Source organism: Epinephelus fuscoguttatus, linkage group LG23, assembly GCF_011397635.1.
Source record: "Epinephelus fuscoguttatus linkage group LG23, E.fuscoguttatus.final_Chr_v1".
Classification (NCBI taxonomy): domain Eukaryota; kingdom Metazoa; phylum Chordata; class Actinopteri; order Perciformes; family Serranidae; genus Epinephelus; species Epinephelus fuscoguttatus.
Window position 1 is genome coordinate 22,738,452 of NC_064774.1, and position 26,064 is coordinate 22,764,515.

General features: G+C 41.4%; 1 protein-coding gene across 2 annotated transcripts in view; it reads right to left on the minus strand.

Annotated features, from left to right (window-relative positions):
- The window catches only part of LOC125883649 (inactive ubiquitin carboxyl-terminal hydrolase 53-like), a 33,477-nt gene extending 7,413 nt beyond the window's left edge, over positions 1–26,064 (minus strand). The window contains exons 1-13 of one of the 2 annotated variants that reach the window (XM_049568102.1): positions 25,668–26,064; positions 16,312–17,007; positions 13,703–13,795; positions 13,381–13,515; positions 11,886–11,999; positions 10,916–10,998; positions 10,582–10,666; positions 10,169–10,315; positions 8,505–8,654; positions 6,197–6,365; positions 4,967–5,113; positions 3,487–3,633; positions 836–1,607 (exon numbers count right to left, since the gene is read on the minus strand). In XM_049568102.1, coding sequence (XP_049424059.1) covers positions 836–1,607; positions 3,487–3,633; positions 4,967–5,113; positions 6,197–6,365; positions 8,505–8,654; positions 10,169–10,315; positions 10,582–10,666; positions 10,916–10,998; positions 11,886–11,999; positions 13,381–13,515; positions 13,703–13,795; positions 16,312–16,455 — 2,186 coding nt within the window. In that variant the 5' untranslated portion in view covers positions 16,456–17,007; positions 25,668–26,064. The remainder of the gene's footprint in view (positions 1–835; positions 1,608–3,486; positions 3,634–4,966; positions 5,114–6,196; positions 6,366–8,504; positions 8,655–10,168; positions 10,316–10,581; positions 10,667–10,915; positions 10,999–11,885; positions 12,000–13,380; positions 13,516–13,702; positions 13,796–16,311; positions 17,008–25,667) is intronic. The other variant, XM_049568101.1, reaches the window with a different exon arrangement.

The following is a 26,064-nucleotide window of genomic DNA, read 5'->3' on the forward strand; positions in this document are numbered from 1 at the left end:
CACAAGATATTCCAGAGCATGATCTTTTACCAACCACTTAAAATGAATAACATGGAGACATGCAGCAATAAAGGGGAAATAAACCCTTAATGACTAATATTTTTTTATCATGACTGATTTACAGTAGTGTAACCTGATACCAATTCCTGCAACATTCTTCTCTTGAACGTATTTATCCATTGTTGTTCTTGACTTTTACTGTGGGGCACATGTGGTTTCCTTTTTTAAGCTCTTTTTGAAGTATCTGCTGTTAAACTATGAAGATATTGTAATGAAAACTGGTGGGGGGAAAAAAAAGTGAGGCCATATTACACCAAAGTAAACGTACAAATTTTAAGCATTTTCAGTGCCTTAACCCCGTCCCAGAACATCTTCACCGTATGTTGCAGAATTGATAATCAAAGGAGCGCTTCACCAATTTACTGTCAAGAGACGGGCTTGAATAATTCACTTGTGGTTGAAGAAGTCAGCTATCTGCTGGCTCTCCTCTCTGAGTACAGGAGTTGTCAGCTAGTTGAGATAATTATCTCCAAACAAGACCTGTACTACAAAGCCAACAAATGACAGCCCAGCATAATAAGGCTGGCACATCTGCCTTGTGTGCATTTATGTTAAATGGGTCTTGCTATTCTTAGAACAGTTTGTTTGTAATGTTTAATCATTTAAAGATGGCAGCACTTTTGAGACTCAAATCCTGATATGACTGGGGCATGGGATGACACAGCAGCATTCTGACGCTGGCATCACACAGCAAAAATTGTGTGATAGCCCTTTGTGCGCCAACATTTTGTGTACCTGGCTGATAAAAACGTGGAACTCAGACAATCTATTTTACCTCGTCAGATGCAGCTCAAGGATTGGCCGCAGGTCCTTAGAGGAAAGGTTCTCTACCACAGGTGAGTCAAGATTTGCTGAGCCATTGCTTAGTCTGTCACTACTTTCATATCCAGATTCAGTTCGCTGGATCTTCCAGTTGTCATTCCGCATTTTTAGAGTTGCTGAGCCCTTTGACCTGTCCTTGTCACTGTAGCCGCCGCGGCCATCTGAGTCCAGCGAGCTTCGGCTGCCACCTGTTTCATGTCTCTGCTCATCCTCATAGATGGTCATTAGGCTCTTGGGTTTGCGCTCTTCTCGGCCTCCCCACGTAAAATCTCTGTCTCGCTCTCGGTCCCGGGTGGGCGACTGACTACTGGGTCTCCTCCGGGGGCTATGCTGCCTTCGTTCTTGACTTCCCGTATTACCGACGCCACTTATAACACTGTCCACATTAAGAGCCTCCCGCATGGGCTTCCAGGGGCGGCTGGACCTGCTGCGACTTCCGGGACGCTCTCTGGAGTCTTGGCTGCTGTCAGTATCATAACCGTTGGAGAGTTGTTCTAATCTTCGGCTGTGATGACCACTGCTGATACTGGGCACATTGGGCAACACTTGGACCCTCGAGAGAGAGCGAGTAGGATCATGTGAGGACCGTCCACCAAGGTGGGGTGTCCTCTCAGTCCGTGTCGGACCTTTTCCTTGGCTGCTGTACAGACGAGTCTCCAGGTGTTTTCTGAAGCCATTCTCTGGAGGGGAGACGGAGCGGGAGTAGGTCCTGTCCTGACCTGGATCTGGTTTTAAACACAAGAAGTTTCATGAGAGCTTGAACTATAAGAACAGCATAACACATTTTTAAATAGATTCAAGCATATAAACATTTATTCAAATTCTAACGTTGATAGGACCAAAAACTGACTTTCACTGACAGCTCCACACCAAGACACAAAACTGTGTTTAAGTGCAGGTTGGGCAGAAAGTAAAGGGAGGGCATGACAACAACAGGGTTGCTGACATTTATGGGTGCAGATGACAGGAAGGTGTGAATTGCAGCCAACGGCAGTCGACTTTCGTCTATGGTGTGTACACAGACGGGAGCCAACTCTCTTACAAACTTTCATGCAGATACACAATAAAAGGCAGCAGTGATGTTGGGTGTATTTTCGTGTGTATGTGCATACATGTGTGTGTCTTTCCGAATCCAAAAGTGACATGTCGTCACATGATAGTGTGTAACGGATGTGCGTCTGCTATTCCAAGGACACTTGCAGCCATAATAGCCACTTTCAAAATATATGGCCAGACATCCTTCCTGGAAACCAGTTCACTTATATCAAGCTATACATGTACCCACACCCTTATTCTTTTACACAACAGAGACATTTCTGAACAGCACTCGCTTGTCTGTGTAAGATGTGTTTAAGTCTTCTAAATAAAATCAGTCATTTCAAATGGAAAATGTGGCATTATAGTTTTCTTGTGCGAGTCCTAATTTAAATCATAAAGCTCATCTATCCAGTGCATTTTCATGAGTTAAAGCTGACAGTGCTTGAATTAGAGGCTGCATGCTTTCTACTGGAGTCATCTAAATAACCTGGAAAATCTGATTTGAGGTAACGTCATGTTTGAAGGTACAAAAAGTGAATTTAATACTACATATAACTGTCAGTCCTTGGAAAGCCCACAAGAGATACAGTCCCTATTGCTTTGGATTTTGCTGACTGTGTGCCAGAGTTAAATCACTTTAAACATTGCTCTCCACATTTTTCGCTCATCTATATGATACCAGTGTGTTTCAAAGACTTTTCTGCAGTGTTGTCAACAGTGCACAAGGCTGTGGATGATTTTGAAAGAATGGTAACATGTCTGAATCGATACAGCCAGAAATCATTTATAAATACCTCGGGGTTATCCTACAGTCTGATATGAGCAGAGCAGCGAAGTTGCTTAAGCTTTTCTTGAGTGTTTTTTTTTCTCTGAAGAAGACTTTTTAGCAAAGTGCTAGCCTGGGCATGAGCCCCACTGCTGTAAATTTATACTACTTACATTACTGTAGTGTCACCTCCAGCCATGCTATTCATCACGGCAACGACACTAGCCTCCTTTAGCTTGCTGCATTCAATCATAATGGGACGTGAGCTCGCTGCTAACACATGCTACTGCTGTTGACATGGTGGATTTGGGAGTGTGTTACAATTGTGCTCCATAATCCCTTCACTGATACTTAATTGGAAGCTGTGATGAACTAAAAGAGTATTAACGGAGTCGACCGATCAGCCAACTGATGAGAAGCAACACACACTCAATTTATAAGGCAAAAGGGACACACAAATAGCGGTAGGAATGTGAATTTCTTTCCAGTGAAGTCATACAGTATTTATCACTGTTTAGATAGATCTACTTTCTAATGTATATTTGTAAATGTCCATGTAGACCACAGTAAGGGGAACCAATGGCTCTGAATATGAGAGAGTGGGATGAAGGCAGGCTCCAATAGACGTCAGCACTTAATCCCCTTTCTGACACATTGCTCCCGAACTGATGGTTACATAAGGGCCAGGGAGGTGGAGGGCTAGCCTTTTGTATCTTAAAGCCTGACAATTCCCATGTGTATGTTTACGTGTTGAATTGCATGTGCAGTCCCCATGTATACATCCCCGCGCTGCGACCAACCTCTGTAGCGTGACTCCGGCCTCCGTTGACCGCTCCTATCAGACTCTTTTCTGGATGGATGCATCCCACGCACCTCTCCTGCTCTCTGGGCGGCTTCTCGAGAAATGTCCCTGAAGCGACTCCTGGGATCGTTGGTGCCAATTTTCACTGTTCAAACAAAAAGAGATGTCAGGTGTTACCATCAGGAATTGTCCACAATTTCCTTAATGGAGGGACAGAGCATTAATTACCTACTACTTTTTTTCCAATCTCAGTTGGACCTCTGCTGATTCAGGTGGGGATATACACTCGCACTGCAGACTCCATTAAAATTATTTTTATCTTAGTGCACAATGTATAGTCACCTATTGTCACTACATCCTTTTCCTTGTCACTGTTTTCAGTCTCTTAGTCCCCAGCACCCCAAGGCACTGAGCAGTTGCAGAGCAGACAGAGGCAAACTTTACAGCACATCATTGTGCTGATGTATACGCTACATTTTCTGCCACATGAGGGGAAAGGCAGCAGGGTGGAAACATGTCCATGCAGAAGCTTCCCTGCTCTGTCTCTGGCAGATTTTCACTTTGAAAGGCAATGATTAGTCATGGCACTGGAAAACATGATCGTACGGTGGTTCTGTTAACTGTCAGAGATTTCAACAGGAATCTCTGTGAAGAGAACATGATGTTTCAAAAAACATACCAGGTGCTTTTTGAGAGTATATTTTTGGGACTCCATATTCTCGTCAACAAAGAAAGATGTGCAACAGTCCACAAGATAATGAGTCAGAGCTTAAATTGTGGTGCTTGTGAGAGCTCTGAGGCATTTTACTTCCCTTCTTTCACCAAATCATCAGCAACAAACTTTTGCGTAAGGGAAACAATGTCACACACGTCTCAAGGACCTTCAGAATGTTACACTGCCATATAATAACCATAGAATGTGCAATAATATCAAAGGAGATACAATTTACAAGGTTTTGCTTCATTGTCTTTCCAGTACTTATCTCAGCAAATCTCTTCTTCTCAATTTACACTCTTCTCCCTACATGCACTTAAGTATGTGCAGCATCGGCAGCTCTTTGTGACCTCTCGCCTCAACGAGGGTCCCTAATCCCCTCCTGTATTACTAACATGGCCAGATTTAGTTTTACAGCGAAGACATTTAATTATCTCTTCCTCTGGTTGCTATGCCAGATCTGTGCTTGTCCCACTCTCTGCGGACAAAAATGTTTATAAATTAAGCAGACTTTCAAGGCTAAAAACTACAAACACCACACAGTGTGACTGTGTGCAAGTCATTCCATTTCCTCAAGCATATATTGTGTGTTTAAACCATCGTTTTGTTTGGTCTGGCAAAGTTGGAATAATTCTCTTCAAAAAAAAAAAAAAAACACCACTTGATTAAGTTACTTGCAGTGTGTTTCTCAACATTTTAGGTTATGACTCTTATCTATCATTGCATTGTGAACATATTCCATTTTTCATGTTTCCTCTCTTACCTGGTCCCCGTCCTCCACTGGTCTGAGCACTGGTCCTGCTAAAGGTCGAAGAGGTCTTATGTTTGAAAGAACCTTGGCCCGCCAGAGCATTCAGATTCTCCCTGGTGAGGTCCAGCTTCTTGTGGGGTACAACTGGAGACTCAATGCCTGCGGAGGAGGAAAAAAGGAAACACATAAATATGAAAATTTCAGTCTAAAGACATATATGCAGGAAACATACCAAAGCTTCTCACTTAAGTTGTAGGATAAAACATAAATTTCATGTCAATAAACACACAGCCTGCACCTGAAACTAAGAAACTGAATTTAAATTACAAAATCTACACAATGTTCTCCTTGGTTTTTGCAGGATCATCCAGTTTGGTCCGGCGCCCTGTCAGCTCTGATGGGCAGTGAGCGCCTGCCACAGCTTGGACCTGGGGCGAGGCCAGCATGGAGAGTTGGAGGAGGATCTTTAAAGGGGATAAAAACCTCCCCAACCAAACAAATCCAGGGATATATAATCCAAACAGCGGAGATGTTCAGCTGTTGTCATCAACAAATTTTCATTACTGCCTGCAAAGGCAACTAATATGATCTGGGATTTTACACATCCTTTAAAAAGTTTGGGGGGGGGGGGGGTTTGCTGATGTTTGTCTGTCTTTGATTTCCATTTACAGTGATTTGCAAATGAAAGGAACTTTTTATTTACAGTTCATTAAATGTGCGCCGAGGGAATATAAGCACGACTTCAACAAAGCACCACCCTCGCAAGAATTTGACTTTATGTAAAAACATCATGTCTTTTCAAATTTCCACCTACTCCTAAAATTACATTTGTTCTTAGTCAAACCCTTAACTCCAGCTGGGTGTATGGAGGGAAATGGGTTTTTCTTTTATTACCTCCACATCCTGCATTATTCTGACAACTATAAATACTAAATAAGAGGTAGCTGCACGCCTACGCCTCATATTAATGGGCACTATAATCAAATAGGTCACTTGGGGTGGGATTATAGTTAGTGAAAGCAAAGAAAAACACTCAGCAGCACTAACAACCATGATAAATGTTTCTCAAAGGAATCTGATGTTATTATTCCATAAGAGGACACTAAATTAGCACCTCATCTTCCCTGATATAATAAAACTATGTTGCTAACAGAAGTTCTACAGTGACAGGAATTAATTCCAGTAAAAGTTGGCACAGTCAAAATAGTAAATTAACAAATGCAGAACCGAGACTGGTCAAACCTTGCACGTCTCCATTGACAGGGGTCTTGTAGTGAGACTGGCTGCTGTTTTGTCTTGAGGCATCATCTGGGGTGATAGCACTCCCATCCGGATTGGAGTAAAAGAGGAGGAGAGGCTGGAAGTGACCTTTGATACATTTGCTGACCACATCTTTCCACCTGGAGCCAATCTACAGCGAGAGACAAAGGAAAGGTGGTCAATTCACAAGTTAGACACAGGAATTCTGCAAATTTATGTGCGATAAAACACAGCGAAACAAATTTTAAAAAAGCTTTCTTTTATGTTATGTCATCGACATATTGTCCTGGGGATCAATCAGTCAATTTGAATATATTAAAGAGGGTTTAAAATGCTGGATTTTCCAAATGGGAAATCAAGCTGTCGTGGTCCAATTCAATTTAAAAGAGCAGACAGATTGTACACATAACAGGATAACTTCTTGTGACTCCATCTGTTTTCATTTGACAAAGGGTATCAAAAAGTTTTGTTGTGTAACTGATCTGATAAAAGGCATTTTAACTTATTACAAAATGCGCGCAGCTCTGGTGGCATCACCAAAGTGTCACAAGCCAAGTCAATCTTAACCTGACAGAGAATGCCCTGACAGCTTTCATCAAATTCACTGGCAAACTATAAAACAGAACCTTGCCTTCATTGTACATGGTCTTATTTGTGAGTGAATATATCACACTGAGGCCAAATCACACAATCACATTAGCTAAGCTGTGTAAGGTGCGTGTCTCGCCACAGAGGCACCACAAAGGCAGGCTGCAGGCTAACAGATGCTTATGTGCTCCTTAATTAAGCAAATGACGGTGGAGGGGGGGGAAGCAGGAGGAGTAGAGATGAGGTAAAGGAGAACGAATGCAAAGCAAAACAAAGGAAACGCAAACAAAGGAATGTTGCAGAGATAGGTACAAAATTTAAAGAAGCAAATGCTTTGCAGTCTCTTACTCCTGCCATTTACTGTACTGTGTATTTGAAAGACTAAAAAGCTAGCGAGGAGACAGCTGAACCTCTGCTCTGGGCATCCCGGCTGGAAACAAAATATGACTGTTGCTGGTTTCGCTGTCCTGATTTATGTGACGTTAATGTGACGGGAATTAAATAATTTGAAATATGACACCTGTGTCAGGTGTCCAGTTATACTATCAATTTCAAGAAATGATTTAACACCACCAGTACTCACAACACAGAGTTCTCGGCCATGGTATACTGGTAGGTACAAGTGCTGTAACACACAATTTTTGCAACTACATGCAAGTAAATGTATTTCATCTATATTTAATCATCCTCATTAAAGAAAGAATGTCTCATGCACTGGAAAAGCAGTGATCAGGCTACAGTAGTCATTTAGTGGCTGGGACTTGGGGAGTCACAGAAATGCTGGCATGTTTTGACCCAGGTACGGACTTGGCAGGCGCTGAGTGCTGTGGCTCCTCCATCTCAGTTGGGGGGGGGGGGGGGGGTTGCACACACAGCACAAGCTGCTGATGGATTGACGCAGAGCCAGCCAGCCAGCCGCTGCACCACAGTCCCCGAGAAAATTGTGAGGATGTGAAACAAAAGGCATGCTCACATGTGCACGCCATGGAAATAAAGCCAATATTTAGCAAAAAGAGGAGGGGATGGATGAAAGGATTCACAGCCTTTATACTGTTTACACAAACACACAACCACTGGCAACACAGACACACAAATATTTTCTCACACAGATTGCAAGGTGTAGGTGTGTATGTCCACCCGCACCTGCAAATCAGCATTCTCAGTGACCCCTCAACTTTACCCGGTGAAGGGATCCGTAAAATAATCTTTACTGGTTAAGCTTCACTTCACTACTGCAGTACTTTGTGGCTGACAGAGTTGGGAAACTGCAGTAGAAATAGGGGGGTGGGGGTTAGCTGACTCTACAGTGCCATAAAGGCTCATCAAGCCAGAGGCTCATGAAGGGCAATCGATGTGGCCCTTATTGGGCGATAAAAAGACTTGGTGATAGAGATAGAAAGCTGAACATTGCTACTGTTTGCTGCTGCTTGTAAAAAAAAACAAACGTATTTTATCAACTCAGAGTGGCACATTTTCATGCACAGAGATTTCCACACTTTCGCTACTATTGTCTGACCCACAGCCCAAAATCAAAAAACAATTAATTTACAATGATATAAAACAAATAAAAGCAGCAAATCCCATTTTTAAAGAAGCTGGAACCAGTGAGTGGCATTCTCCTTGATAAATGACTAACACAATTAATCACATGAAAAGTAGTTAACTGATAAATGATTTAATCGCTAGAGGCGCACTGTCTCACCTCCTTCACTGTGGCATCATCAAAAAAGACCCATTTGGAGGACTTGGTGTGGAAGGCGAAGGCACAGTAGTGGCGGCTGGAGTAGCAGATCATCCCTACGAGCTGCAGCTCTCCCTTTTTGGCATGCTCATCTGTCACCCTGTAGAAGAGCTGGGTCCATAGATACACACACACACACACACACACACACACACACACACACACACACACACACACATATAAATATATACACCAATTACTCTTCGGCATCAACACTACAGTAAGTGGGCAGGCAAGTGAGTGATGCTGATAGCTAGTGGAATCAGTTACTCCATCTGTTTATAGATTAAAGTCTGAGGGAATGAACCGGCATTGATTTGACGATCAATATGAATGAGGGCTGGTTTAAATCAGTGCCTTAATAGCACTTGATATTTAGACTAATTCAGACAGTAGGTTTATTGATGGCTGAAATACTAATACAAATAATATAAACATATCAGCAAGAATAAAAAAAAAATAAAAAAGGGTACAGCATTCAGCAAACATCTGGAGAAAGTGTTGGTGCAACAATCACTTGTTTCTCACTCCCATGTTTCCTGCATAGCCCGTTCTCTGTCTCCCTCTCACTCTCTCAAACAATAGATTTCAAAGCCAACGATGGGGGTGGAGGGCTCCCTTGAACACTCAATAAAGTCACATGAAACGCTCCTTAATGAATTAAGGCCTTTGTGGCACACTAGTGGGAGGTGGGGTCTGACAAATTCTTCTGTTGGTATGCTTTGGAAAAGGCCTAAGAGGGAGCTGTCAAATAAACGGTTTGATGACTTCAATGAAGAAGTTATGTAACGTGTGAAGCGTATGAGCATTTGTGCTGATCTGAACTACACCGATCAATTTAACTGCTTGTGAAGCTCATCCGACACAGTGTACCCCTGTGAGCAGGCTGCTAAGGAATATTCAGTAAGTCATGTGCCACTTTTTAACATACATATTTCATGTGAACACTGCAGACACCCTAATCATATTTATGTGTGTGAAGATGTGATTTCAAAGACAGAAAAAGGAGTTACACTTGCCCACATATGTGCATGCTTTTGATGAAGAATGTCTGAATACAGACACTGCAACAAAAGCAGTCTTGAACACGTTATTTTTTCCCGTCTCTGTGACGTCTATGCAGCCCACATGTTCCCTGAGACAGGCATGCACACACACACGCTCAGAAAAACACAGAAATGAGGGGAGGGGCTTTCTGACAAGCTGACCAAGGCCAGCATGGGCTTTTTGATCAGTGACGCTGGCCAACTGGGCATTGGGCGTTGACTGCTTACGCAACAGCCCCGACTTACAGAGAAATAAATCCCCACTTTATTTCCCACATATGTTCGACTGCACCAAAATAAACTGACTCTAACAGCATGGGGGAAAAAATGGCAGCTGTGTGAATGAACAAATTCCAAAAAGACACTGACAAACTGAATCATGTCTAGAGAGTTATATTATATCCTGCTGGATATTTAATTGTTTCATCTGAAAAGGTCAATGACATGCTCTAACTGTGAGTCTCTTTTTATGCTGGAAATACTGGCCACAAAATATTATGAAGAAGTAAAATAAAAATAAATAAATACCAAACTACAAAGCGTAAAATGTGTATAAAATGTTGGTTAAAGCAGACTCACCGCAGAAAGACTGAGATGAGGCCCCAGTGAGCGAATAAGCTCCTCTGTGAAGTCGGACTGGTCAGAGTCCCACACGAAGCCTATGGTAACTATTTCTGGGGAGTTCATGAGGACCTGTCTTATCCTAATCCTCTGGCCACAGTTGCTCTAGAGAAACAGGACAAAGACACAGAAAGAGACTACAGTTTCACTCAGAGGTACAAGAACAAAGTTAATATCGAAAACAACTATTTGAGAATCCCTGCACTCCCAAAGAAACGTTGTTCAGATAACATATAACAGATAATGAAGAAAGCTAACAGCTTCATTTCTGCTGAAATGCTTCTGCGGGACACAGGTGCATTTGTTACACATTGCTCTTCCAAGGACATGAACTGTGTGCTTATAAAAAACACTCTGCGTGGACCACTTACTGGACAGTTTCGAAGGTCCCCTATTGTACTTGCTACTTGTAACAGCTCCCCGAATGACACATCTTTGCGCTGAAGCGTCTGTTGACTGAGAAAGATGAGAAGTATTGTCAGCAGACGTTTGGGAAAAACAAGTGAGTAAGAGGAAGGGAGACAGAGACAAATAAAGACTAAGGCATGTGGAGAGAGCAAACTGTTGAGTGTGAAAAGTCAGCTAAAAAGTTAAGTTATCGCCTTGTGACAAATGTGCCAAGACAGACACGAAAGGCGAAAACAGAGTGGAGCTGGACGGGGGTGGGGGGGGGGCAAAGAAAGCCTCATATTGCCTGTGCCTTACCAGAGTGTGGTGATGGAGACATAATGCACCAGCTCTGTAAACGGCAGTGGGTCGGAGGATGCCCCACAGTGTCGGCACACAGACTGCAGAGGGGAAGAGAGATGGAGAGTGATAAGTACAAAAAAAAGATACACAGGTGTGACTTCAGCATGCATATCCGCTGTCAAGGACTAATTATCAAGTCAGCAGGTTGTTTTCTAAAAAAGTGAGATCAGAAATAGTCACAGCTAGAAAAAACTAAACAACAAAAAACCCTCCTTAATTTGTCTTTGACCTGTCTTGCTGCTATTCTTATTATCAGTTAAATACTGTGGACTCTGTGGTATCAAATTCAAATGACTGACATTATCGGTGATCCAGTTTAATATGTGAAGTTATCAATCTCCCTCTGACCAAGGCAATCCTCATTTAGGCCTTGATAATGTTCGCCAGATTGGGTGCCCTGAAATTGAGGTGGAACCAAATCCACTGACTGTGCCCCTGAGGGATTTAGTCCAAAGGCGCATTATCTGTTTGATTCCGAGATAGTACTGGTTTGGGACAGGGACAGAGTCAGTGATGGGCATCACAGCCGCGGGGAAGGGTGGTGTTGTGTGTAGCGCTGGAATTTATGTGTACACCATCTGTGATTTATCTGGTGCTGCTGCACTGTGGAATCTGACCAGAAACACCCTCCTTATTCCACTGGGGCGACCCAGTATCAAAACATGACGGATTGGATTTCTACTGTCTCAGACAGTGATTCATGCACCTGTCTGTGTGTGTGTGTTGCTGCTTAATCCTAACACTGGCAAGTGTGTTCAGCTCATCCACACGTTACTGTAGAGGCTGTGCTAACAAACAACTAAATAATAATATCAACAGCAAAAAAATATAATTAAGACTGCCTAAATTAACACATTTTAACACCAACTTTTTTTTTGTCCAAGCAATACATAACATTTCTTATGCTTTCTAACGCTCTACTGACCTGCTCATAAAGTGACATTGCAAACTTCTGATGCGTGATGCAAGACTTCGAAGTGCAGGCGTCTTCTGTCTCCTCAGGCACAATGTGCAGGTGGATCCTATCCAGTATGTTCTCCTGTGACACAACAGGACATCCATCAGCAATGAAACAAAATATTTCCAAACACTGTTGTTGTAAAGCTACGTCTTTACAAGCGCCGCGGGCTATTTTTTCTTTAAACTAAAATACAGCTATTTCCGAGAGCAAAACTGCAGTGCGCTGGGACACACCGTTACATATCAAGAGTTCAATTTTAGGAGTCACGTCGTAAACCTGAAAGCTGAAGGAACACGTTTAAAGAGCAAGCTATACTCTATTTTAGCTTCCACCTGTTTCTATGGAGCGCTTGTGAGTTTATAAAATATTAAGGCTGCAAGGTAGGCCTTCAGGCACAACTTCACAGACTGTTAATCTGACACTGGCTAAGTCCTCAAATAAATTCTCTACTGGCACGCTGCTGCCAATGCATTACATGGTGAACAGTCAAAAGCAAAGATCTGCGTAGGATTAAGAATTAAGATCGTCTACAAAAGATAACAACTTCGGCACAAAGCTTCAGTCTTGGATGAAAAAAGTTACTGTTGAGTTTTTGCACAAGATGCCTTGGCAGATGAAGAAAGAAGAAAAGCACAAAAGTTGCTTTCTCTGCATCTACAGTAACTTCATTATATGGTGTGTAACTTCTCATCTGAGTAGAAAAGTGACTTCATGATCACACTTGTAGAACCCAGTGTTCACTTATAGTACAGTCCTCTCCACTTCTGTTCCATAAACATAAGATTCTCTCTCTTGTTTATCCATTGCTGAGTAATTGGACTTCCTAAGTGGATAAGTGAACAATGATTGCGGGATAAAATCAGGATACATCTGTGCTGTCTGGGTATACTGTTATTAAGAACTGATCACAAGCGCGAGACAAAGCTAATGAATCCTGATGGGTGAGGGAAAACAAGGTTGAAAGACCAAGGATGAAAAATGTAGCAGGATCTGTTTTATATTTGATGGGTCAAGTCAAAATAAAACTGAAACACAACAACTAGATGAAAATTTCTCTGCAGTTAGGGGAAAAACAACCTCTGAACAAACAACGCATTGTTGTGCCAAAAAGAGCAGAAAACGTGGAACTGATGTGTAGAAAAGATGAAGGACGGAAGAAAAATCGACTTAAAACAGGCCCAGAAATGATGCGACATAATATGGTAGCACAAAACAGAGAGGTTCAAACACAACTCCAGCGCTTATATAACCTGTCATGATGATATTTAGCAGCAATGTGGCACGGGTTGATGGGAGGGGAAGGGAGGGACAGAAGCTCTTTCAGTGACCTCGCCAAACAGTTTGTTGCAGTGCATTACCCGAACTGTGTGGCGGGGTAACACACAAACAAACACACATCCCTTCTCTCCGTGTGCGAGGCTCCCTCGCTCAGGACAGCCGCGTTGCCACAGGAACTTACAAAGCACTCTGCGGCATCATCCATGAAGCCCAGCTGGAAGCGCTGCTCGTCCTTAAAGGTCTCTGCCAAGGCGTTACGTAGGTTGTCAGAGGGCAGGGCGCGCTCCCGACTGTGCTGGAACTGGGAGAAAATGCCCTGAAGAGGAGAACAAGAACTTGTTTGCACATGGACTATGGGACATTCTGTTTATTAAAAGCAGCTGTGTCACCCTCCCTGCTCGATACACAGTCTGGATGTGTGACCCAAACAGCCGACACATTAATAATGACAAACAGAACCTTTTTGTTAGCTCCCATTACATGTGTTTCTGATTGTATTCTACCTTTAATGCACAAAAGATGCAGGATTCTCCCAGACAGAAGTGTCCAGGTAGCTGCCTCAAGCTGCGTCTGAAGATGTCCAGCTGCCATAGTACCTACACAAGGGAAAGAGGAGGTTACCTTCTTTACAATACAAACACTGACCATGACATTTGGGTGTAAAATCTCTCATGTACAAAAACCTGACACCTTGGGCCTTATGTTACATATGGCAATCAGACATTAAGAGAGAGTCTCCAAGGTTATGAGGATGAGGAGTGGGCGACAGGGAACAACTCCCTTACAGAAGCAAAGCCTAAGGTAATGATCATCTCCAACCAGCTCATCGGTTGCCTCACCCTCTGAGTCACAGTCTCCGAGAGTGACCTCACTGTAGGGCTGACTGCAATAATGAACTAACTCACCAGCGAGTCAAAAGCAACCTTTCAATACTTTAACAAACTGCTGGGAAGCTGTGATGAATTTAGAGAGTGACTAAGCTTTGATATTTCTAAATAAATGATGGTCAAATTGAAAGAGGGTGGAATGTGGTGGGGGACGACAGCAACAAGTGAATGAATAAATTTAAACAAGCATGTGCCATAATGAAAGCAACTTTAGTAAAGAGCACCTCATAATATGACTATTTTACACATCACAATTTTAAGCTAAAATCCTTTTCAATGATGGTAACATCTGTCAGTCCACCACTTTGGTCCAGATTGAAAAACCTCCACAAAATTAGAGCAACACAGGTAACACAATATAATGCATTTGAATACAGCACAAGGCAAACTGCTCCGACAAATCCTGATAATTAATCTTTAAAGTGAAATCTATTGAAAAATAAACAAATCAAACTAGAAACTGCATCACACAGGGCTGCTTAACACTTTTTGTAATCAAATTCAATGCCATTTAAGACCTTTTTTAAAAAAGTGCAGCACGGGCCACATATTTCTGTCCAAACCCGACTGAGCCCGACATTATTTAATTACTAAAGCACTGAGTTTGTGTCACACAGTTGTCATGGTTACAGGCTATTTAAAAGGCCGGGCGTGCCTGCTCAGCGGAGAGGGAGACCTCCGTGTTTGAGAAGGGAGTGGGCAACGGGAGGTCCGACGCTTCCAGCAAGGGGAGAGGGAGAAATATAACAAAATGAGATAAAATAGGAGACACCTGTCTCCCTCTTTTATTTAATTTTCAGCGTTTAATCAAGGCGGAGGCTGGCGGCGGGAGGTCCGCTTCCAGCGAGGGGAGCGGTAGAAACAAACAGCCAATGTGTGTGTGTGTTCTGTTCAGGTGTTGTCACATAAATAACAGTGCCCAAGCATGAATGCATATAAGTATTTTTTATTACATTGTTGTGGTTAATTTTAACTAATACTGTAGAAATCAGAGAATCACTTTTTGTTGTTATATATTCTCAGGGAGATGATACAAGCTCTAAATCTGACAAATGTCTATTTTCATCTAATTGTACTGTGCAACAGTTAGAATAAAGTTTTTGTATTTGTATGATTGCATTTGTGTTTATTATATACTTGTTTAAGTATAGCAAGTATAATGAATATAATGTAGGAATCGGTAAGAGGAATCGGTAAGAGGAATCGGTAAGGAATCGGACCGTTAAGAAGGAATCGGTAAGGAATAGGAATCGTTAAAATCCTAACGAGTCCCAACCCTAGAAGAGAGATATTTTTTATTTATGCCCTTATTTATTTTCTATTCATTATTTTTGTGTCTTCTCATAAAGTGAAATTCATGACACATGCAAAGAATTCTGTCTTCTTTAAATTAGATAAAACTGTGTTAAAAAAAAAATTAATATATAGATTTTAATTACAATTTGCTTGGAACGGTAAATTTTGACAACAGTGTAAAACAATAAAGCTCTTCTTGTTGTTCTCGCACTCACAGTGTAGGCTTTAGTTTGTCCTGCACATTAAAAAACATACACATTACAGTATATCTTCCTTATCTCTGCTTTGAGTCCACTCCTCTTCGTCATGTCACATTTTAGCTGTTGCAGCTATGCACTAACAGCCATCAGAAATAACAGCGGGCTTTGTGTCTTCTCTGAACACCCCGTGGCCATTTGTCTTAAGCTTAGCATCATTTGTACTGTCCTGATTTGTGAATTTCTTTAATCCTGTTACCTTCGTGAGAGCATGTGGCCTGTGGAGAACCACTCGAAACAGTACAAGAAAAAGAAAGAGCTTGACTGAGTCGCAACTGAAGACCAAACCATATTTAAATAAGTGAATCCTGTGGGGAGGTATTTCTCATGCAACTAGGCCTCACCTCAAAATTCAAGACTGACCATATTAAAAAATAAGGGTTTGCAAGACATTTTAAATCCCAAAGACTTTTTAAGAATCCACAGAAACTCTACTCATATTATGGTTCATAAAAACAGGCCAACATTTAATAATTTGCCAAAATTAACTCTTAAGAAGTCAATGCAGTAACTTAATAAGAGGATGCACAAGCTGCATTGATTCCTGCTCACGAGACTCTGAAATAGTTAACTGCTTCCTGCATCAACATGCACATATTTGATAGCTTAATCATTAAAGAAATGCTGAATTAAACCCAGCCACAAAACAATAAAGCAACAGGACAGACCTACCTGCACAGCACTGTTGAGGAAGCAGCTGTTCTGGCCCGGCTCGTTCAGCAGTCCTTTGGTCGGGGCCAGAGACAGCATGCTCCCCGGCTGGTACGATTTCCCCAGATTGCCCCCCGGCTTCCTGAAGAACTTGACCCATGCCATTGGATAGTGGGGTCTGCCTTTAGACAGGTGGGATAGTCAGACGGCGACGGGGCAGAGTGGTGCTGGGATCAAATCCCTCTGCCCCTGAAGGAGTGACTCCCAAACAGTCTGGGGCTAAGTTATTCCACGAGCTGCAGCAGCTGCCCTGCTACACATGGGCTTCTAGTCCATGTCTGCAGCCCACGTAGAAGATGCTTTCACTGTGTACACTACTTCAAAAGTTTAAAAAAAAAAGAAAAAAAAAAAGATTAAAAATCAACACGGGAAATTACAACCCAAGTCTTTGTATTGGGAAGCCTTTGATGATAAGCGGTCTGATACGTCTGATGAGATGCGGTTTGTTTACGGAGCAATGTGCCTCAGTCATCATGTAGTCTTGACGGCTCTGCACAAAGCTTCATGACAGTTTTAGAAGGAACTGTGGACCCCTGTGAGCAAAATCTGCCACATGGTCATGATGTTATTGAAGGCATTTAGCTGTGGCCAACTGTCCCTCTCAGAGATCTATCCATGGTGAAGGTTTATCCTGGCTGGACAGCAAACAAGGCTGGGCTGTTGGAGAAAAAGAAAGAATGAGATTAAATGAGATTTTCTTTGACATTATGGAGTTTACTATCAGCTACTGTTTCTTCTTGTGTGTGATCACTATGTTTTTCTAGTATGCTAATTGCTCTTTTCACTGGAGACCATTTTGGGTTTTGAAATTTGAACATCCACTAACCATTTGGCCAGTAAACAACATCGCTTACCCTGCACAGTGCATCTAAGACTACAGTCTTCATATCACTGCTCATTCTAGGTTAGAAGCCAAATTAGACTTTTGAGACATGTCAACAAAGTTTACACATTAACTTTTACAAACAGCCTTTGCACTGGTGGCGTGTCAAACTAAAGTTGGCCACAGCTGCAGTTGCATATTAACATTCAGACAGATTTATTTCAATTTCCTAAACAATGGTGACAACAGCCAGGAGACATTTAAAAGGAATAAAGAAAATGTTGACCTAGAGCAGACTTTATATAAACATGTTTACTACAATTAAGCTCATATTCATTTTGAAACTGTACACAAATAATAAAACAAAAATAAGGGTGGCAGCAATAATATCCAACATTAACTGCTGTAAAACTCTACTGTTACTACCGACACATCTTCCCCAGCTCTAAGTATTGGTAACTGCTGACCACAGTCTTTCCACCGTCTTGATATTCATATGACTGGAAGGCAACAAATTATAATTTTCACTATTGATTAATCTGTTTCTTTTTTATCCACTTAATTTAGCTTCAGTTACCTCTCACACACATTTTGATATATTCTAGACTTAAGTTTTAAAAAGTGCTTATTTTGCTGATCAACAAATAGAAAACTACAAAGGTCTTCATTTTACTGTCATGTGAACTAACCCTAACCCTACCTGAGACATGCTTTAATCATAATCACCTATATTAATCTTCCGTTGAAAGACTAAATGCCCAACAGCCTGTTCCCTATCCCAAAAGTAAAGCAACGTCATCTGGGTAAACACTGCCATGTTTCCATGTGTTTTAAGTTTGCAGTTTTAGCTCCAGATGAGAGCCCACACTAAAAGGTGTTGGTCAGCAATTTGTGGCGAGAGTTTCAAAAATTTCCATATAAAAAAAAATATTCCCTCAAGTTTCTTTTGTGTCCCGTTTTGTCAGTTTTCCCGGCACTGTCATTCTTTTCTAAACCCAACGACAAAAGAGTGCTGGCCTGACCTATTTTTAACACGAGATGAGCGGTGGAGGACATTACAACGAACCACTGAAGACGCAGTTCAATTTATGAAACTTGCAGTCTATGCAGCTTCAACAGCATAGTGAGAAAGACCAAGAAAATCTGCAGTGAATGTGCACTGTGCACCAATGGCAGCAGCGCCGAACACAGACTACTTTGAGAGGTATGATGGATGAATATGTTTGTGCTGAGTGAGGTGGTGGAAGTCGTGTCTATGTTATTACAATAGTGAATGCTCCAAGAGGTACATACTGTATAGTCACAGCCTGGATGTTTTAATGTGTTTATTGTGATTTTCATAGGATACTCTTTCATGTCATTCTAAATGATGCAGAGCTTGTCCTGTGACTTTATGGAAAACTGAAGCAGATGTACTTTTTCAGCACCAAAAAAGAAACAATGAGCAATAGTTCCTTGTGTGATACATGGTGATTCACCCTTTTAGTCTCCAACACCTAAAAAAAATAACCCCAAAGAATAAACCTCAAACATTTTGTTATTCAGAGCGAGGACAAAAAACTACTGCCCTACTTTGCACAATGAAACTTCCCTCTTGTGACAGTCTCCAGGACCACATAAAGTTTCAGCCAAAACCAGTCGGACAACATTTCTGTCCTGGTATTTCAGGAATCTTCAATGGCTGATGAAGTTGGACCAATGTAACCTTACAGCAGGTTAATGGTGCAACCTGGAGTTTAGTATTTACATGTAGAATTTACAGCCATCTTTACATGATTCAACTGAACATGCGAATGTGTCTGCCGCTGTGCTTTGTGACTGAATTCCATTCCAGAGCAATCAGCTCACAGTTGCTCAAGAGCTGCTGTTTTCGGATTAGTTTCAGGGCTGGGGTGCAAGAGGAAAAAGCTGTGCACTCCACCTTGGGCAATGACATCGCAAGCCCCGACATGTTGTGTGATGCATCATAAGCCATGTTCAGGAACATACATGAACATCCACCCAAGTAAAACCTGTGTAGTTCAGATAGCGCACAATGGCCAACATGACCGTGTGGCATCTCCTCCACGTCAATTTGCCAGCAAGCAAAGACAAAGCCACACATCCGCATGTCCACATTCCTCAACATCCACTTGATGGCACCGAGAATGAAGCCAGTGCATGTTTTGTATTGTGACACTGCTGACAACAGCAGGAGTAAATATGGCTCTGCCTTTCTGGTCCTGGAAATTTGATTAAATTATGGTGGTCCACTTGAAAGCTGCCAAGCTCACTTATGTTGAGCTATTTTTTAGCCTGAGCAGAATTGGCACTTGCTGACTACAATTCAATTACATCGTTTTTCAAAGATTATGCTCCGGTACCTTAAGGCAAAAGGTACCATTTTAAAACTCTGGAATATAATACTATATTTCCTTTAATATGTTTGCCCTCACTTAATAACAAACATCACTTTCACTGTCATTTAATTTTCTTCTATGAGAACTCCTTAACAATTCTACCACATCTGTTTTCCCCCCACAAGAAATTAGAAAACATTCCAGCCTTATTAGATTAAGCATGACACCTTTCATCTGACAACATCATGTGACTGGCACCATGTAGTGTTTGCACTGCAGGACAGGCGCACATTTTTAGACATAGACTGGCTGAGTTACAATCCAGAGAGGTTAAAGTGGCGCGTGCTCAACTGACCTGTGAGCAGGGACACAGATAAAAGACTGGAGAGTTGGAAAGACTGATGCACATTGTCTGAACAGGTGGTTATGCTGATATGAACATTCCTGCTGTATTTCATATGCTGTGGTTTTATTACTTTTTAATAAAAGAACTATTCTCAAAATTGAAAACAAATCCCTCATAATTGACTTCAAGTGAATGCAGCCATGTGATATACTAGCCCCCCTTGTTTATAAACCTAGGTGGAGAAAATGATTCAACTGGCAGGTCACAATCTTGTCCAGGAGCCAAGTTTACGTCATTACCTAATGTAAGCCAAGACGGCTGTTGACACCCTTCCGGTTCAAGTCTTAGTGGTAAATAGAACATTTTCTTTAGGCTGATTTCCTTAACTTCGGCCTGATCCTCACAACTTTTTTTTTCATATAACTCTCTAGGTTCACGTCAATGGGTAATCAAAATGAACTCTGGTGTCTTTCCTGACTTCAGTTAACCTAACATTGGTGATTCCTGGACAAATGGCTAACACAACTCTGGTCTTTCAATTCAGCTATGAGCTCAAGCACAGGAAAGACGCCAAGTCCTATTACATGCAACACTGACGGATCAAGAGCACTGTATTTGATATGAGATGAGATGAAATCATTGATCCCCCTGGGGAAATCAGGTCATAACTGCCGCATAAAGTAATATTCAGCGAGGTACAAGACATCAAATTGAAGCACACCACTTAAATCATAAAAAGAACCAATTGAAATAGCAGAAAATAGGATAACAAAACTAATTTTCACTGTTTAGATATTTATCCTAAATTACCAGATAATCACAACACAGTGGAACACTTTGTACCACTATAATCTTTTTTTTTTTTTTTTTTAAGATATTTTTTGGGCATTTTTAAGCCTTTAATTGATAGGACAGCAAGTGTGAAGGGGGGAGAGAGAGAGGGAATGACATGCAGCAAGGGGCCACAGGCTGGGGTCGAACCCGGGCCGCTGCGGCAACAGCCTTGTACATGGGGCGCCTGCTCCACCACTAAGCCACCGACGCCCCATACCAATATAATCTACAGATCGACTATTGTGAAACACAGAGACATCTTCTGTTTCATCATTGCAGCGATTGATAACAACAGGCTTCACTAGCATGAAAACACAAATTGAACAAGAACTGTGTATTTCATTTAATGCTGATACTGAGAAAAACTGTCCTCCCAAAATTCATCAGAAACCCTGTTTTACGACCAGGGAGGAAAGCTGGTTGTATTGCAAACATCTGTTATACTTGCAAAACATTAACTTGTCATGGAAAGCTGAGTCTTTGTACCAGTTTGTAACAATTTTTTCTGTGCTATTATTTACTTATTTTATTTTGAATGCTAATGTTATATTTTTGTTCATAAAGTGATTCAATGAGAACGATCACGGCATTTGTCCTCCTATATATTGTATTTTCTTTTTTTATACATCAAATTTGAAATGCAAGTTTCAAAAAAACGCTACTTGCAGGTTTGGTCGGTGGAATTTTCTTCTACAACTGGGGGACTCAGACTGTACTTAACCGTCTTTTTAAGACCGAAATGCTGCATTTAATTTGCAAAAGATGGCTGGCAAAAACACTAGTTGTACTAATTCTACTTCAAGACTAGGGTTGCAATGATAAATCAGTTAATTGATAAGTTGTCAACTATTTCATTAATCATCAACTAATTTCATTAACTGGTTTGAGTAATGTTTGAAGGAAGAAAAGTCAAAAATTTCAAGTGATTATTTTCCAGTTTCTTTACTCCTCTATGACAGTTAACTCAATATCTTTGGGTTGTGGATGAAACAGGACATTTGAGGACATCATATTGGGCTCTGGGAAACACTAATCGACATTTTTCTGACATAGACCAAATAACTTACTGATTAATCAAGAAACTAATAAGAAGAATTTAAGACAATTTAAATAATCATTAGCTGCAGCCCTATTCGTGAGACAGACCCTGTGTGTTTAACACTGTACAACAAAGCAACAACACAACACAGTGACAAACATAAAAATCTTACTGATATCAAAGTTATCTAATAATAACTGAATCACTCTAAATAACTGTATAGTAATAATTCAATGACCCTAATGATGCTAGGAGCTGTTAAAGTCATTGTCATATATGCTTGTGTGCAATCATTTCTAAGGCAACTATGAAAAAGAGAAGTGTGACATCAACGGATATACCTGAGAGTATTTACAGGTAAAAAACAAAACCAACATAACTCTCCCTGCATTATGGCAGTGTTGCCAAAAAATGTTGTACAGATCTGAGTGGAAGTCAAACAAAAGAAGTAATTTCACTTTTCTCTCAGCAGCACCGGCACAGGAAGTCCAGTCTTCCTTTATAAACAAAGGCTCGCGCACACTTGTCAGGCGAAGTCCTTGTCATAGGGAAAATGCTAAGGCTAGCACCTTGGAGCAATCAGCCAAAGAGTGTGTTGTGCATCAGCACCTTTGACAAGCGCGGGGAGACAGCGAGATGCGGGCATGTCTGGTGTGAAGGCATGGGGAGTCGGATGCTATAATTTATCTATTAGTGATCTGTTGATGGATAGCCTCATTAAGAATGATTCAATTGATCCCCTTCATATGGTAATTCAAAGCGCCGCTGATGAATCAATCCATGGTAAATTGAGTCACACTGATTCAGTGTCGGTAAGATGTGAACATAAAGAGACATGACGAGAACAGAACAAAGACTGAAGAAGCATTTGATGCATGGAAATGGAAAGAAACCTTTCTTTTACAATTTAGCACACAGTTTCACTTCCCAATATCCACAATAAAAGATGACAATACTCTCTCAGTTCTTCCCTTTCAAACACCTACAACCCATACAGTTATTCATGGGTCATATATAGCCTTTAAATTAATTTTAATCCTCCGTTTCCTATATAAAACACAACATGCCCCACGGCACAGTACAACTCTCAGTCTCTCCACAACTTCTGAAATACTAGGAGATAAACTGGAGTACATTCTACCTTTTTCTCAAAGTAGATCAATATATCTTTCCGTCAAACTGGTGCATTATCCATCTGCATGACAACTAAGAGCATCCCCTCTTGTTACTCCTCAACTCTGACTCGGTGTTGATGAATGACTTTCCTTACGGGGGATTACGTTCAACAGCAACTTCAACTCCCATAAGTACTGCACATCTTTTTTTCCTCTATTTTCCTCTACACATCTTTTCCCCCTCTATTTTTAGTAAAATGGAATTGTGTGTGCGTTTATGCAATAATAACTATACTCATTTTAAACAAGAAACTTGTGAATAATTCAGTGTTACCTTCAGATTAATAATTTTGGAGCTATGTTGGATCATACTTTGTGTCTTATGACAGTGTAACATGGGGAAAAAATCTTCCTCTATCTTTTCCACACCTACACTTCAGTATTCCACACACACTTTTTATGCAAAACACAAATGAACTTGAACTGCAGGCTGACAACATAACTACATGGTATTTAAAGCTAGTCTGTTGCCAGAGTCACAGGGAAACAAGTGTTTCAAGATACAAACTTTTATGTAAAACAAAATCTATTCTATGAACAGATGATGTGAGATCCATTAACTACATCTGAAAATTACCTGGGCGGTGTGCTGCCGAAGTCTGGGGGGAAAAACAAATAGTATCCTAATGAATGGAATAAAAAATGCAGAAGAAGGAAACAGACTGTGCTGTTTTTGTGGTTATAAACTGCAGTTTCAAAGGCTGTACTCCTCCTATTGCTACATATGCATGTCTGAATTTTACTTAACTGTTGAGTTAATCCCTATTAATTTTAAAATCATATACTGGTACACAGTGACAATTAGCATGTGGCCATTTTCTATGGAAAAGCTCGGCTTGTTAAAAAAAGATTTCTCTATTTCAGATGTAGTCATTCAAACTTCTTAGGAGTCTGACTCATATGGTAAACACAGAGAAGACGTCACATTTTTACAGAGAAGTCTCACAGATGACAGTCTCCCACACAGACTTCCACTTTAGCTTTTTTTTTTATAAAGTGGTGAATTAACTGTCTGACCGGAGGACATAAACATTTTTCTCTACATTTCCTCTCCACTGTCAACACAATGTTCTAATTTTCGATGATTTAATGCGTTTGGTCTCCACAACTCTTCTGTCGGTTTGTTTATTTTAATTAAGAGCCAGGGCTGGGCAAACACACAAAAGTCTGAAATACACAAAGCCTGAGTACAAGTCGCCACTGCGTGTCCAAGAAGAAGCAATAAAACATGACCCTGCACACTACAACCCTGAAAACAGTGAAACTTGACTGGAACATTCCCTACAGACTGCAGACATGGTTTGAGCCTTCAGGCAACAATGCAGCGGTCGTTTCCTGTGTGGGCTTCCTGCTCAAAGGCTTGCCGCTTTCCAGCACACGGTCACCGCATTCAACCCTGTGAAACTGAACAGGTCATCCACGCCACACTGAGTCACCCATTATTCCTTACAGAGGAAAAGGGAGAACAAAAGCACATGTTCCAGGATCCCATACTGCTACGAATCTGATTGAAATATAACATCCTCCTCTCTAATCTTGTAATTGCTTCCTTAATGCCCCTCCACTTCTCAGGAGCTTGCCAATAAATATCAAGCATGATGATAATGACCGACAACTCTGTTTCCTTTTTTCATCTTCAACTTTTTATACATATATAGTAGATTAATTCAGTTTATAGGTAAAAGCCTTAAACTCCTGAGTCAAGTGTCACAATCTTTATCACATGCAGATCCACACATAGTAAACTGAGCAAACAATACCTAATAAAAGTACACTTACCCCAAGTACTCTTGCTCAACATGCTTGCAAACAAAGAGGTGACTGAAAGCGCACTGTCAAAACTGGTTCTTCAGCATGCCTCCACATTTAGTTCACCATGTTAATCCTAATGGAAATGTTCCATAACCCTCTACATAAAGGATGAGTGTGCATGATATCTACAGGGCTGATGATCTCACTGCTTCATCACCACTGTGCTTATGGGACTGAGGTCTTCTGCTGCTGCTGCTCATGGGTCTTATCACCAGAATGAATTAAAGTGGGAGAAACCAGATCACAGGGGTGCACAGCAGGCTATGGAGGGTGGGGGTCCCGTGAACTTCTGGATGTTATGTCCAAATATGAAAAGGGTGTGCAGAAATTACGCAATGTGAAACCTCTGAGTCCAGCACGTATCAGGAGACTTGGCACCCAGCTTGGACTGTGCTTGTTTATCCTGAGGTGACACAACACCAGGGGAAAGCTGGTGTTTTCTCGTTATTAAATTACCTTAAAACCATATTTATATGCCTGTATATACATATTTGACTTAACTGGGGGAATAGTGTGTTGAAATACAAATTAAACACGACACAAGCAGACACTTTAGCCTAATTGTCGTTAAGCTAGCTACATATTTTAAATAGTTAATGATAAACCGACACACTGCTAGCTGACAACAACAACGCGACTACTGCTGACTTTCAAAAGAAAATGCCAACAAATAAGTTCACAAGTGATACAAAATGAGCTGCCACAATCACAATACAAGTATTTTAGTGTTTTACACACTCACACACCGCATTTTTTAACTTGACAAGTGTGCTAACTAACGCTACATAACCGAGTAGAAGCAGCTAATGCTAGGCCTACCTGGTTTCCGACTTACCTGAGCTCCAGGTAAAGCGACATTTCCGCCCCAAGCACAGCTGCCAAAGCTTAAACTAGTAAAGTTTGAAGAGCTAGACCACTTGTGAGAAAGTTAAATAAAAGAACAACTCACCTAAGAGAAGCAAAATGACACCAAAGTGCGGTAATATCCTCCAGTGAGGGCAAGAGTTGAAGTATTTTGGTTGAGTTTCGGGGGGAGGGACTGAGGAGCCGTTGGAGTCGCTGCCTGGTTGAAAATGCACTTCAAGACGCAGCCACACGCTGGAAACTCACACACCAACCACAAAACCACGAAACTTCACTCTCACTTGCTTTTGTGGGAATTCTTGTCTCTCAAAAATCCCACTTTTGACACAGCAGCCGTGTCCGTCCACTTGCGATATATTCCGGTTTCCAGAGGCGTGCGGTTCCGCAGCAGTTCGCTGATGCGCGGCGGTAGTGAGCTGTGGTCGCTCGGTCGACTTCGGCACCTGAAATACTGGATTAGAGATGTTTTCAGAGCTGAGATG